We start from the raw sequence: 13,282 nt of genomic DNA, 5'->3' as shown, positions 1-13,282 counted from the left end.
TTGAAATACTCTGAAACTCTTTTCTCCTTAAGTTCCCTTTCTGAAAAGACTCAGTGGTGACAGTTTGAAGTGGGTTGGACTATAATGTTAGTGTCATGAAAAACCGGAGGGCTTTAAACCCTCTAGTCCTCTGAGTTTTTTATATTCTAAAAGAGCTGATAAACTCCAGAAAAATAAAAGACAGCAAAGAAATGCATCATCACAGCATTAAGGCACAGTGCATGGCCACTACTTTATAATGTCAGATTCTCCAGTTACTACTTATTTTTCATTGCATTCCTCCAGTTCTAATGTCTTTTTTTTTTCTTTTCTGTTTTTCTATCCAAATTTTTGCAGAATTTATTATGAGGTGGATAACCAGTCACCAAATGTTAGACACTCATTTTGTGGACTAGACAGGCACAAGTAAAAATTCCTATAATAATGTTTTGGCTTCAGTATGGATCAATAGAAGCACACACACTTTTATAACTGCCTGAAGACTTTTTTTCCCTTTTCATTCCTACATGCTTTTATAATTATTTATTATAAATATGGGATGTAACATAATTTTAGGACGTTTTCTAGACTGGTTTTTTTTTTATTTTTGTATAATCATAATTATCTGATTGCATAATTTCATCTACACAACTCTGTTTTCCACATGGAGCTTTTTTTTTTTTGCTGAATTTGGACTAAAGTAAACAACTTCTGGTCTGTAACAATTTGGGCTAATGGTTACAGTGAAACACACACTGGTGTTAGCATCTTACATGAGTACTGCAGTCTGTTGCTCAGGTAACATACTCAAAATGTACTTGACTTTATGCTGCATCAAACTGTATTACATTAAATGTTTGCCCATTATGGACTGTTTCCAACCTTTGAATGCATTATACATGCCCAAAACATACAAACATTTCACAGATGCAGTTGGATGTATACCTTTTACATACACACTTAGAGAAAAGAATTAGAATTATTTTTAGGTGTTTCCAAGAGCAGCTGCAAAGTGCAGACACGGGTATAGAAACTCACACTCTGAGACAAAGGCAAATGAAGGCTAGGTAAAGACCATAAAAATGTACTTTATGGAGGTAATCTTTCAGAACAGAGCGAGTGTAGCAGTAATAACCAATGATGTACAGTTGTGAAGGTATTTTTTCCTATTTTTCTCTTCTCTGCTTTTTTGAATGCTATAGAACAATGCTGGAAGATCATTTCCCCGCTCAGGACCATACAGCTAGTAAAGGTTAAGCACCACCTAGCTATAGCTATCTATATGGGCCTTGAATTTACCAAATGTTGCACAAATGCATCATCTTTTCTTTGATTTCCTTTTTCAGATAATTTCTTAAAGCCCTAATGAGTTCACATATGATAATCACTCAAAGATATAATTTATTAACCTATTATACTACTCATCTTCTATAAATAACCTCTGTACTTGTTTCTCCTGTTTCTTCATAAAACAATGTCATGTCATCTGCTGAATTTCTTTCTCTTTTAAGATATGTTTCTGCTGTGTTGACCAGCTTCTGCTTTAAGCAGAACTTGAAACAAAACCAAAAAACAGAACCATTGTTCTGAACCTGTCGGTTCTTAAAACACAGAGTATCAAGATACAACACGGCACCTTCAATTTTGAGTAAATACAGATACACCAAGGATGCAGTAAGGAACGGTAGATTTTTGTTAAACCCTTGTCACTTTTAGGGACACAGCTTGGTAGAAATCAACATATCTTGAGGAATTATAGCAGCAGGTAAAAAGTGGTTCAATCAGTTCAGAAGGCTCAAGTCATGACATATGAAATAGCAGGACATAAGAGGCTTAGAACAGAAAGAGTAAGCATGTTCTCTGCTAAGGAAAATTTTTGACCTGAGTCATTAACCTCCCAATAGATGAAACTATGGGAATATTGATGGAACAACCTTAATAATGACTGTACAGCAATGGCATCTCCTTAAATCTTCAGAGCAAGTAGCTTATACAAAACTATTATGGTGCGTCTAGTTTTTTCTTTAATAAATCTGTGCATTTTCTGAAAGCCGCTGGACTTTCACATATGGCAGGGATTGCAGTACATTCTGATGACTGCTATAACTTTTACCTAACTTTCCTCAAGGTGTCCTAGGCTGCTAATTTCATGTTGATTAAACTATGCCAGTACCAGATTGTCGTCATTGTCATTGCCTTCAGTCAAATATAGTGTTTTCAGAAGTGGTAGAAGTGGATATAACTTAGGGCCCTAGAAACATTACATGAACTGATCGTGGGTAATCTCATCAGCATTTTCATACATCAGCCATTGTTATAATGGTATTTGATGTATACAAATGCGTTGCACTCAGCAAAAGATTAAAAAATTACTGCTCCTACCCACCCTATTGAACGGAATGACAGCTAACGTACACTAATGACAGCTTCATGGTGCTGTCAAGTATCATGTGTCCTTTTATTGTGATTAATGATGTAACCCTCATGTGGTTCAGGAATTTGTAGCATCATTTTACTTCTTGAAACTCACTGGCCTGTTGGTGGTCCTGTTCTCTTTTTTTTCTCAAGGCAGACAAAAGACTTCTCCGACAATGAATCTATAGTGCTAAAACACATGCATTAGATTGAGGTAATTTACACTTAAACATCTCAGCTCCTGTCGGCAACTTCCCTTTGAAATAGCTCAAATGGTTTTTCCACTTAGGAAGCTTTTTTTTTTTTACGCATTCTCTGCTGAAATAGTTGCTGAGATAAGAGGCTGTAGTTCTAACTGCTTCCACAATGTCTGCTTAGAACATGAGAGACAACACTGCAGAATAAAGAAGGGTCATGGTTTTGTTATGCTTGATATCTGTAGGTACAGGACATAAAACCACTCTGGAAGTGTGTTCTTCTTCCGGAGGATCAGAAACACAGATAGCACAATGCAGTGTGCTTTTCACTGTATTTGGAAAATGTCTTTTAGGGCAAAGTTGCTATGAACGCACTTCTCCAAGCCTGAGCTCCTGTAGGCTTTGTTATCCTTCAGTCATCTAAGGAAAGTGCCTGCTGCAACACTTCTTGGCAAGGAACAAGTCACCAGGCTGTGAAAGAGACAAGCATGTGTTAGTCTTTTTCTGCCCTTCCTTTTTCCTAGCCTCCCTTACATTCCCTGCTACTGCTTTGACCAATGTTTTTCCAAAAGGGGTACCTGAAGTTTACATATTGCTATTTGGATGTGTGTCATCCTGTAATCCTTGGCCATTTTAATTTCATCTGCAAAATCACTACTTGCATTTGCACATATAGGCAGTGTAGTCTTAGGGCTGTTCCTGCTGCAGTTTAATCTCTTAACATTTTCAGGGCATTTATAGGATGTGCATGCAAATAGGTTTTGCAACACAATTTTCATTGTCTAAATTAATGAACAATTGATAGGAGGGAAGAAGAAAAGATATGAACATTTTATTTGTAGGAATCAACTTTTAGTTGGCAATAGATAAAAGAATTTTTTAATGAAAATGTGTAAAGACTAGTGAAATATTTAGAAATGTTAATTTAACACACATATAAAACTGTCCAAAGATCTAATTTTCTCTGCATATGTTTTTTTCTATCAGAATTTTACCTGAAATTTCACACTGTGTTTTAATTCAATAAATATATGTAATAGTACCTCTATGTCAGCCTTTTAAAGCCCCAGCTACTTCTAACTGATCACTTCCACTTCAGCTGGAATTTGTGGTGCAGTTTCATGTTACATATAATCCCATTTTACTATGGGTTGCTGCTGAGAGGGGCAGTCACACTTTCTCTCTTCCTCTTGTGCCAGACACGCAGCTCTTCTGTTTCCTATGTACAAAGTTACATGGCCGTTTTGCAAATGGGGTCTGTCTGGTGACCCAGTGGAAATCTAACCCTTTTGATGGTGCTCAGTGGATGTAGTTAAAGTGGCAGGCATCCATATACTCCTCTGTGAACCACAGACAAACTCAAGCTGTTTCTGCTCCTTTTCAAGCAGCCTTCTTTCTCTATGTGTGTTTCTTATCTTTACCCATTCTCTACTGAAAAAACTTCATTCATTCCCAGTCACTTCCCTCTGCTGCTCTTTCCAAACTTGGTTCCCAGGGAAGGTTTCATCCCAACGCAGCCTCTCTCTGGGAAGCTGCATCTGGGCCACATGCATTTCACAAAGCAGGTGGTGATTTCTTAATAAAATATATGCACTGATGTAATGTGTGTGGGTATATTACATATATACATTTTTAAGAGTGTAGTCATCTGTGCTTTGAGTGATAACACCTATAAACTTATATAGAGCCAGACTCTTCTCAGTAGTGCCCACTGACAGGACAAGAGGTAATGGGCACAAATTAAAAAACATGAAATTCCATTTGGACACAAAACCCCCACTTTTTTACTGTGAGGCTGATCAAACACTGGGACAGGTTGCCCAGAGGCGCTGTGGAGATATTCAAAGGCTGTCTGGACTCAGTCCTCTGCAACCTGCTGTAGCTGACCCTGTTTGAGCAGGAGGGGTGGACTAGATGATCTCAAAAGGTCCCTTTCAACCTCAGTGATTCTGTGATTCTGTCTTCTAAATAATTCTGAAGACAGGTATTTTCCTATAAATATAAATAAAATTTTTAAAGGCACTGTTTCAAACAAATAGGGAACTAGAAGATTATTTGAAAATACTTGAAAATGAACAGGGATCTTTTTAAAACTCCTTTTCATCTGTGGTTCCTGAATGATTTACTCCAGGCTTTTCAAAATAATTCTATAATAGGATAAGATGTTGCCTGACAAATTTCTGTTAGACTGGCTTTCTTCAAGTGAAGAAAATTAGGCTTGAAAATTAGGCTTCGTATGAAAAAAAAAAACTCAAATTAAGTCTTGAAAAATTCTCTGATCAAGTCTGGCAAGTACTTGATGAATTATGAACAGGTTAATAAGAAACAATTTGAGGAGATATACATATAATTGTGATATCTCAGTCCAGCTTTAGGATTAATCAGCTGGTCTTGTGAGTAAAAATTACACTTTTCTCATAGAATATATTTCTAATTTACGTGATAAATTCAAAGATGTCCTTTGAAATTATAACAAGTTAGCATCAATCTAATAATAAGCTTTTAATGCTTATTATCTTTGTTTCATCTTTTTTTGTTTCCCAGTCTTATCTAGTTTTTGTTGGTTTATATTAATCCATTGCAAACTAGCTGTCTTAGTGTTTCTCAGCTAAATGTCTCAAAAGGTTAAGGGGAAAAAAACCTTCTTATGATATGGAACTAAGGAGTGACTCTTCTCAAAGCAGACTGTACCAAGAGAAAGCAACTGTGATTCTTGTCTGTAACATAGGCTTCAACCTTAATTCAGAAACACCCCTGTTCTCCAGATGCCCGCATAAGCAGTCTTTCAACCACCACCAGTGGAAGTATGCCTGAATACACAACTGACCTCATTTAGCCTCCTCTGAAGTGCTTGCGATGTTGTTATCTATTTTTTGCCTTGACTTTTTAAACTTCTTTCTCTGTGGCTAGCTAAGCCCTATGTTATCTGTCTATCTCCATCTCGTCAACTCCCCGTCTTTAATTGTCTGGTCTGAAACTCCATATCTCTCTGCACACACACTCCCTGAAGTTCCCCGTTCACTCCAAATTAATTTTATCACATTTCTGTGATGGAGTTGGTTAACTGCATAATGATGAGGACAAAATTTACTGGTGGAGAACACTTCATGAAACCTATATTGGCAAGCAAAAATCATGAAGAGCAGAAACAGCTTTCCTACCATAGTGGTTGTATGGATGACCACTGTCACCTTGTAGAGAGTGTGGATCAGGGCTAAGCAAGACATCGCACTCTGGCATTGCACAGTGGGCAAGGGGGTGAGCAAACCCCAGAGGTTTGGTGTTCTTCATCTGCTTCTGAAGATTATGCCCTTACAGCCCAGCTCTGCTTCCAGGTGCAGAGTGTAGCTCCCATGAGGAGGGTAATTCAGCTGTTTTTTCTGCCCCTGGAAAGACAGCAGGCTTGCAAGGTTGGCTCAAGGCATGACCGGGATATACTTACACAACAGTTTTGAGCATATCTGACTTATAGCCACTCTTAGGCATGCCTGTGAACAGCTATGTGGGCATAGGCACAGTCTCAGCTTCCTCACGGAAGAATGGGGCACACGCTCTACCTAATGAGGATGCTCACTGGAGGTTGTACAGAGAGGCACATGCTAGTAACATATTTGTCAGTGAGTGCTCGTGGAAGAATGTAGGACAAAAATTCTGCCCATAATGTAAATATTGGTTCAAAATCAAGAATTGGTGTCCCAGACTTCTTTTTGTTCCTGTGGATTATATATCATCTTAGTATGTCTTTGTTACATACTGTATGTGTTTCCAATGGCTAGAAAGTCTGTCATGAAGAGTTTAAGAAGATGGTTATGATAATAATGTTAAAATGTGTTTGGGGAAAAGTTGTAACAAGGGCATTAATTTGCTATGGGGAGGTACATAGTGCAAGATATTGTGGATAATTGTGGTTTTAGCACCTGAGGATGAGCAAAATCAATGCCTTTAAATCCCAACAATCTGAGCTGGCGGATTATCTTGCTTACTTGAAAAAAAATGTTTGTCTGACTGCAGGCATGGAACCCGTTGTGCTGGAGAAGTGGCAGCCACCGCAAACAACTCACACTGTACAGTAGGAATCGCCTTCAATGCCAAGATTGGAGGTATGTGAAACAGTCTCCCACAAAGAAAAAAGTAACTAAAGAGTCATTTGTACCAAATGGTACATTCAGAGCTTTCTAAGCAAGAGGAGGAGATTCGTATAGATAACAATTGTACTTGTAGCGTGGTAGTTAAATACCAGTACTGAAGGAATTTGTCTTCAGTGAGCTTCTCCAGTGTTCCTTGGGACACCACCTCTCAGTACACACAAAAAAATAGAAAGCAAGGCCTTTGATGAAAACACAAAACCCAGAATTAGGACATTTGGGTTTTCGTACAAATTCAAAGCTTTAACTGAACTTTGACAAATCAGAAGTAAATGTACACATCACGAATATTTGCTTGCATATTGATCCCAAACAAAACACTGACATAGTTGTAAAACATTTTTGTGTCGTTTGGCTGTGGTTGAAGAGTATTTTCTTTTGATCCCTGTGTGTGACCAGATTATTACCTGAGATATGAGATTTGATTGCAGTTTTTTGTTCTGTTCAGCCAAGAGATTCCAAGTGATTTCTACCAATTCTTAGTCAATGGCTGTTCAATTAAGACCTTTAGCTTGGCTCTTGAAATGACTGTCAAAATGTCATGTAAATATCTCCTAGGCTGTAGCCTGCCTGTGCCAGTTTTTAACACTTCAAGTGAAGTTTTACTCTGTATTTTTAAAGAAATCATGGGATTGGTATATTAGCTTTCAGTAAAAATACCTATAGCTCAAACTCATTAACTGTTGATTTTCTGCCCCAAAATAGATGCCACCTATGAAAAAATAAATATGTTTACCTACATATACTATAGACAACAATTAAAAAATATGAGCAGGCATACTTGAGGCCATGTTTCCACAATTAATAGTACTGTATCTGATCAGGAGCTGCCCCCATGTTGGACAGAGCTAGTTTCAGCTGTTGCCCAAAGATGAGCCAATCAGCAACATTGGTAGTGCCTCTATGATAACATATTTAAGAAACAGTAAAAAATTATGCACAACAGCAGCTGGGAGAAAAAGGAGTGAGAAAAAATGTAAGAGAAACAACCCTGCAGACCAAGGTCAGTGAAGGAGGGAAGGAGGTGCTCCAGGCACCAGAGCAGAGATTCCCCTGCAGCCCGTGGTGAAGACCATGGTGAGGCAGGTTGTCCCCCTGCAGCCCATGGAGGTCCACGGTGGAGCAGATATCTACCCTGCAGCCCGTGGAGGACCCCACACCTCAGCAGGTGGATGTGCCCAAAGGAGGCTCTGACCCGGTGGAGAGCTCATGCTGGAGCAGGCTCCTGGCAGGAACTGCTGCCCATGGAGAGGAGCCCATGTAAGAGCAGGTTTTCTGGCAGGACCTGTGGCCCCATGAGGGACCCACACTGGAGCAGTCTGTTCCTGAAGGACTGTATCCCATGGAAAGGACCTATGCTGGAGCAGTTCTTGAAGAACTGCAGCCTGTTGGAGGGACCCACACTGAAGAAGCTCGTGAAGGACTGTATCTCATGGGAGATACACTGGAGCAGGGGAACAGTATGAGGAGGAAGGAGTGGCTGAGACAGTGTTATGAACTGATCTTAACCCCCATTCCCCATCCCCCCTGCTCTGATTGGGGGGTGGGGATGGGGGTAGGTAGAAGAGTCAGGAGTGAAGTTGAGCCTGGGAAGAAGGGGTGTGGGGTGAGGGGAAGGTGGTTTTAGGGTTTTTTGTTTGTTTGTTTCTCTCTTTTCTAATCTATTTTTAATTGCCAATAAATTAAATTAATTTTCCCCAAGTCAACTCTGTTTTGCCCATGATGGTAATTGGTGAGTGATCTCCCTGTCCTTATCTCAGTCCATGAGCTTTTTTTTCGTATTTTTCTCCCCCTGTCCTGTTGATGAAGGGGGAGTGATAGAGCGGCTTGGTGGGCACCTGGCAGCTAGCCAAGGTCAACCCACCACAAGAATCTAACAGCCTTCAAGAAACTTCATTGGTCTAAATGAAATAAAAATGGTATCTACTCTGCTTAACACAGTGCTTCTGCAGAGCCATCAGTAACACTGTTGTTTAAAGAAAGCCTGAAAATACTATAGTGGTAGCTGTATAAACCTCACATACCACACTTATAAAGTATCTCAAACATAAGTCCTCAGGAGACCCAGCAGATAATCTGCTGAAAATCAGAAGCAAGAGGGAATTCTAGGGTATTGGGAAGGGAGGTTGAGCTTCCCCTTCTACTAGGTGTATATGTTTAAGAGTTTTACTGCTGTTGATCTTTATTTTTGTATGCCTCCCTCCCTTCCCTCATAAAAGGCATAAGCTATACACGTGAATATGCAGAAGTTATGTTCCCTCTCCACGGGCCAAATAATAGAGTGTAAAAATGTTGAATTATATTATACTGAACTAGTGTTCAGCTCGCTTATTTCCCAGGGATTTAAAGACCCTTATTTTAGGAGAAGAAACTAGAGTTGAGGTATATCAATTACATTCTTCTTACACAGAGGAGCACCTACTGACAGTGATGTTGAATTTGGTCCACCAAGATGGGTCTTTACTTCAAACCAAAATGTGAGTTGCTGCATCTCTGGACACATAAGGCATAGTGAAGAGACCAAAGGGGAATTCCATTGATATTTCATCATTGATCAATCAATGATCATTATTCCCTACTATGATACAGTTGCATGTTTATTATTATTTAATATCTTATATTGATTTGATCTAATGTTACACTAACTGTATGAAGGTCCTCTTTCTTATTTAGGTTAAAACTGGCATCAAGGGTTTTCTCAGTCAGAATTAAATTCAATCAAAATGTTACAGTTAGTTAGTTAAAAAACAACTTTAAGATACTCTCGGTTTTCAGCTTTAAGCCTACCTTATTTATTCTAGTGCTCTTAAAACATGGTGCCATTCACTTTACAAAGGCTGGCACATTGAATTGTCAAAATGCACATTAATGGATTTTTTTTAACACAAGAATCTCAGATTGTACCTTTAAAAAGCCTCTTCTGCACAACGGAGGATGTTCACAAAATTGTAGCTTCATGTTGCATAATGTTACACATAGGGTATTTGGTAGTAACTTTCTGTAATCGCCTTGCTACTGTGTATACTTATACTGCTTAATCCATCTGTACACAAGAGCTTTCTCCTGTTTCTTCTTTGCAACCTCATATAACAAAGGAAAAGTGCTGTGTTTATGTATCAACAGAGATCCTGTGTTTATGTCTGCCAACATACTTGGGACTAGGTGAAGGGTCTAGAGAACAAGTCTTATGAGGAGCGGCTGAGGGAGCTGGGGTTGTTTAGTCTGGAGAAGAGGAGGCTGAGGGGAGACCTTATCGCTCTCTAGAACTACCTGAAAGGAGGTTGTAGTGAGGTGGGGGTCGGTCTCTTCTCCCAGGTAGCAAGCAACAGGATGAGAGGAAATGACCTCACGTTGTGCCAGTTGTGACAATTTAGATTAGATATTAGGAAAAATTTCTTCACGGAGAGAGTGGTTAGGCATTGGAACAGACTGCCCAGGGAAGTGGTGCAATCACAGTCCCTGGAAGTATTCGAAAAACATGTGGATGTGGTGCTTAGGGACATGGTTTAGAGGTGGACCAGGCAGTTAGGTTAACGGTTGGACTCAATGATCTCGGAGGTCTTTTCCAACCTTAACGATTCTATGATTCTATGACTACGAATGTCTCAAATTAAATGCCACAGTATAAAAGGAAAAAGCAAAGCAGGTAATATCTTCAAGTGAGAAATATAGACATTTCAAGGTTCAAGTCTTTAAGTTTTCTTTAGTATGAAAGTTTCTTGTTAAAGTTCAAAGGCTATACAGTGGATAAACTGACTTGTAGATAATTCTTAAAACCTGAAGAAAGACAAAAATATTAATTCCTATTTGTATTTTTTCAGATAGAAGCATTTTTTTCATCAGGGAAACACATATCCAAACAGATTGATTTTTTTTTTTTACAATAGAGAGCTTTATGATCTTTCAGTCCAATGTTCTACACAACAATTTCCTGTGGGGGGAAAAAAAAAAAAAGGCACTTTGAGTTTGGTTGTCTTGTTCATTGTATCTTTTGTTCTGAAGGCGTACGGATGCTGGATGGAGATGTGACAGACATGGTAGAAGCAAAGTCTCTGAGCCTTAATCCCCAACACATCCACATCTACAGTGCCAGCTGGGGGCCTGATGATGATGGTAAGACTGTGGATGGACCTGCTTCTCTAGCGCGTCAGGCCTTTGAGAATGGCATCAGAATGGTAGGTTGGCATCAAAGTGCATATCCTGGATCTGCTCTTGTGTGTGGGTATAAGGGTACATGTGCCCAGTATGTACAAGTGCACTGCATGGGGAAGAGTCATATTCTTAAGGAAAGAAGAAAAGCTTCATTTGTGTAAAATGAAAAATACATTTCCATTCTATAGCAACTAGATGTTCAATCCTTCCTGAAGTATCAGCTAACTTTCTTCATTGTCAGTTGGAATATATTATCCTCAGTGTCCTTTAAAACTGCCCTGAGGTAATAATGTAATTCTGCAAGAAAAGTTGACTGAAAAATGATACTTTGCACAGCAGTGCCAAATCATGAATTCTAAATTGCTATGAAATTATAAAACAAAAGCCTTTGACTTTTTCCTTCATCCTTCCTTCCTTTTTTTTGTTCTGTTTTACATAATTTCTTAATGGAAATTTGATGGATTTAATAGGAAACTGGGAGCTAAAAAAATTTGCACTCGTTTCTTTTAGAGTGTATGTCTAATCTCAGAGAACATTCACCCTTACATATGCATTTCTCTAACAGTTTGTACAACTGCAGTTTCTGTGTGATATAGTCCAGAGAGCTTCAATAGTACAATACACAAAATCCCAAACATCCCTATATGAAAAAATATAATACCTTTTCAATTTTCTTTAATAAATAACTGTCAAACAAATAAGATCACAGAAGGAAATGAGCAGTTAGAGGAAATTTGATGTCAGAGGCCAATTTTTAGTTCTTCCTTTCACCCTCCTGCATGTTAAATAGATCAGGGAATTCCTGGTCTTCCAGTGCTCACACCTCTTTCCAGTATATAGGATTGGATGGAATCCAATTACAATAAACTGTAATCCAATTACAATAAATTGTAAATAAATACAACATAAAATCAATACCCACTATCACTGTAACCATTGTATTGCAGCACAAGCCTAGGAGCTGCGAATTCTTCAGTTCTAGTCACAGCCGTGTCACTGGTTTGTTTTCACTTCCTCAGTAAAGTTGCATAAATTGCTTACTCTCCCCCTGCCTCCCCGCAATGTGGATAATAATGCGTGTGCACCTATCTGACAGGTGTGTTATGAAGAGCAATTATTGAAATACTAAACTAATGACAAGGACTGTGTGCATCCTGTGCTATGTAATGATGTTAAAAAGGTCTCATAAAATTCAGTATTGTGATTGCTTTACCAAAAATGCAGCAATGGACCACTGCCTTCCTTTCATTTGGTCATATGATGACCATTCAGTGTAGAGCTGCAGACTTACGCTTTTGCTTGTTGTACAGTATGTAACATGTTAAGCCTAGCATAACAAAATACTCAAGCGTGTACTTTATCCTGTGAGAAATTCCAGGGGCTTAGCAGTTAAACAGATTTAGAAACTCTGCTTCTGCCCCCAGAGACCTCTGCCATATTTAATAATTGTTATTAGAATAGTTGTTCATAGAGCAATATAACTAGTCTGTGAGAGGGCTGAATGCATCTCCATTATTGCTTTCCATGCATTGTCACTTCTCCTTTCAGCTTGAATATCAGCTCACACCCCAGTACCTGACTAAGTGTACTACTCAATTTAAGAAGGATGTTAAGGTCCTTGAATGCGTCCAGAGGAGGGCAACAAAGCTGGTGAAAGGGCTGGAAGGCATGTCCTATGAGGAGCAGCTAAGGACTCTGGGGTTGTCTAGTTTGGAGAGAAGGAGGCTGAGGGGTGACCTCATTGCTCTCTACAGCTGCCTGAGGAGGGGAAGTGGAGAGGGAGGTGCTGATCTCTTCTCCTTGGTATCCAGTGACAGGACACGTGGGAATGGTTCAAAGCTGCGTCAGGGGAGGTTCAGACTTGAAAATAAGACTGCTTTGCTGCTACCTCTGCAGACTGAGGACTGCAGTAATCCCTTTGTTCAGTTGGTATCCCATAGCATCTATTTGTGAAGAAACAACCCACTTACGCTGTGTGCAAAACCATTGCCCTCAATGTTTTGCGCCTTAAATTTATGTAAAATTCTATATGTACAGAAAACTGTTGAGGCCAAACTTCCAGCAATTTGGCTTTAAGAAATCTATTTTTTTCCCCACATGATGTATAGAAATGCATAGATTCTGCTGTTGTTCAAATCCTTACAATTCTATGAGGAAAGGGAATAAGTGATTTGCCCATGCAAAGTAACCTGATTTATGTTTCAAAAAATGCACTCTCTGAAATGCATATACTTCAAGTGTATGCAGAGAGACCCATTTTGCCAAAGTTGTTTTTCAGTATTGGCATTCCATCTCAAGACTACCCCACATCAAGAATGGTGTGGGTTTTTTTTATTTTCAAATATATCACCTGTTTCAAGTTAGGCACCCAAAACCAGAGGTCCCTTTTGACAA

The 13,282-nt window shown here is 39.1% G+C and overlaps 1 protein-coding gene across 6 annotated transcripts in view; it reads left to right on the top strand.

Moving 5' to 3' along the window:
• The window catches only part of LOC104012734 (proprotein convertase subtilisin/kexin type 5), a 206,167-nt gene that overhangs the window by 95,610 nt on the left and 97,275 nt on the right, over nt 1-13,282 (top strand). For all 6 annotated transcript variants that reach the window (XM_087760253.1, XM_087760255.1, XM_087760254.1 and 3 more), the window contains 2 exons: nt 6,603-6,691; nt 10,739-10,911. In XM_087760253.1, the coding sequence (XP_087616379.1) occupies nt 6,603-6,691; nt 10,739-10,911 (262 nt within the window). The remainder of the gene's footprint in view (nt 1-6,602; nt 6,692-10,738; nt 10,912-13,282) is intronic.

Source organism: Nipponia nippon, unplaced genomic scaffold, assembly GCF_047370975.1.
Source record: "Nipponia nippon isolate SJK-2023a ecotype South Korea unplaced genomic scaffold, ASM4737097v1 scaffold_22, whole genome shotgun sequence".
Taxonomy (NCBI): domain Eukaryota; kingdom Metazoa; phylum Chordata; class Aves; order Pelecaniformes; family Threskiornithidae; genus Nipponia; species Nipponia nippon.
Note: the sequence above shows the minus strand (reverse complement) of the source record. Positions and strands in the feature narration are given on the sequence as shown.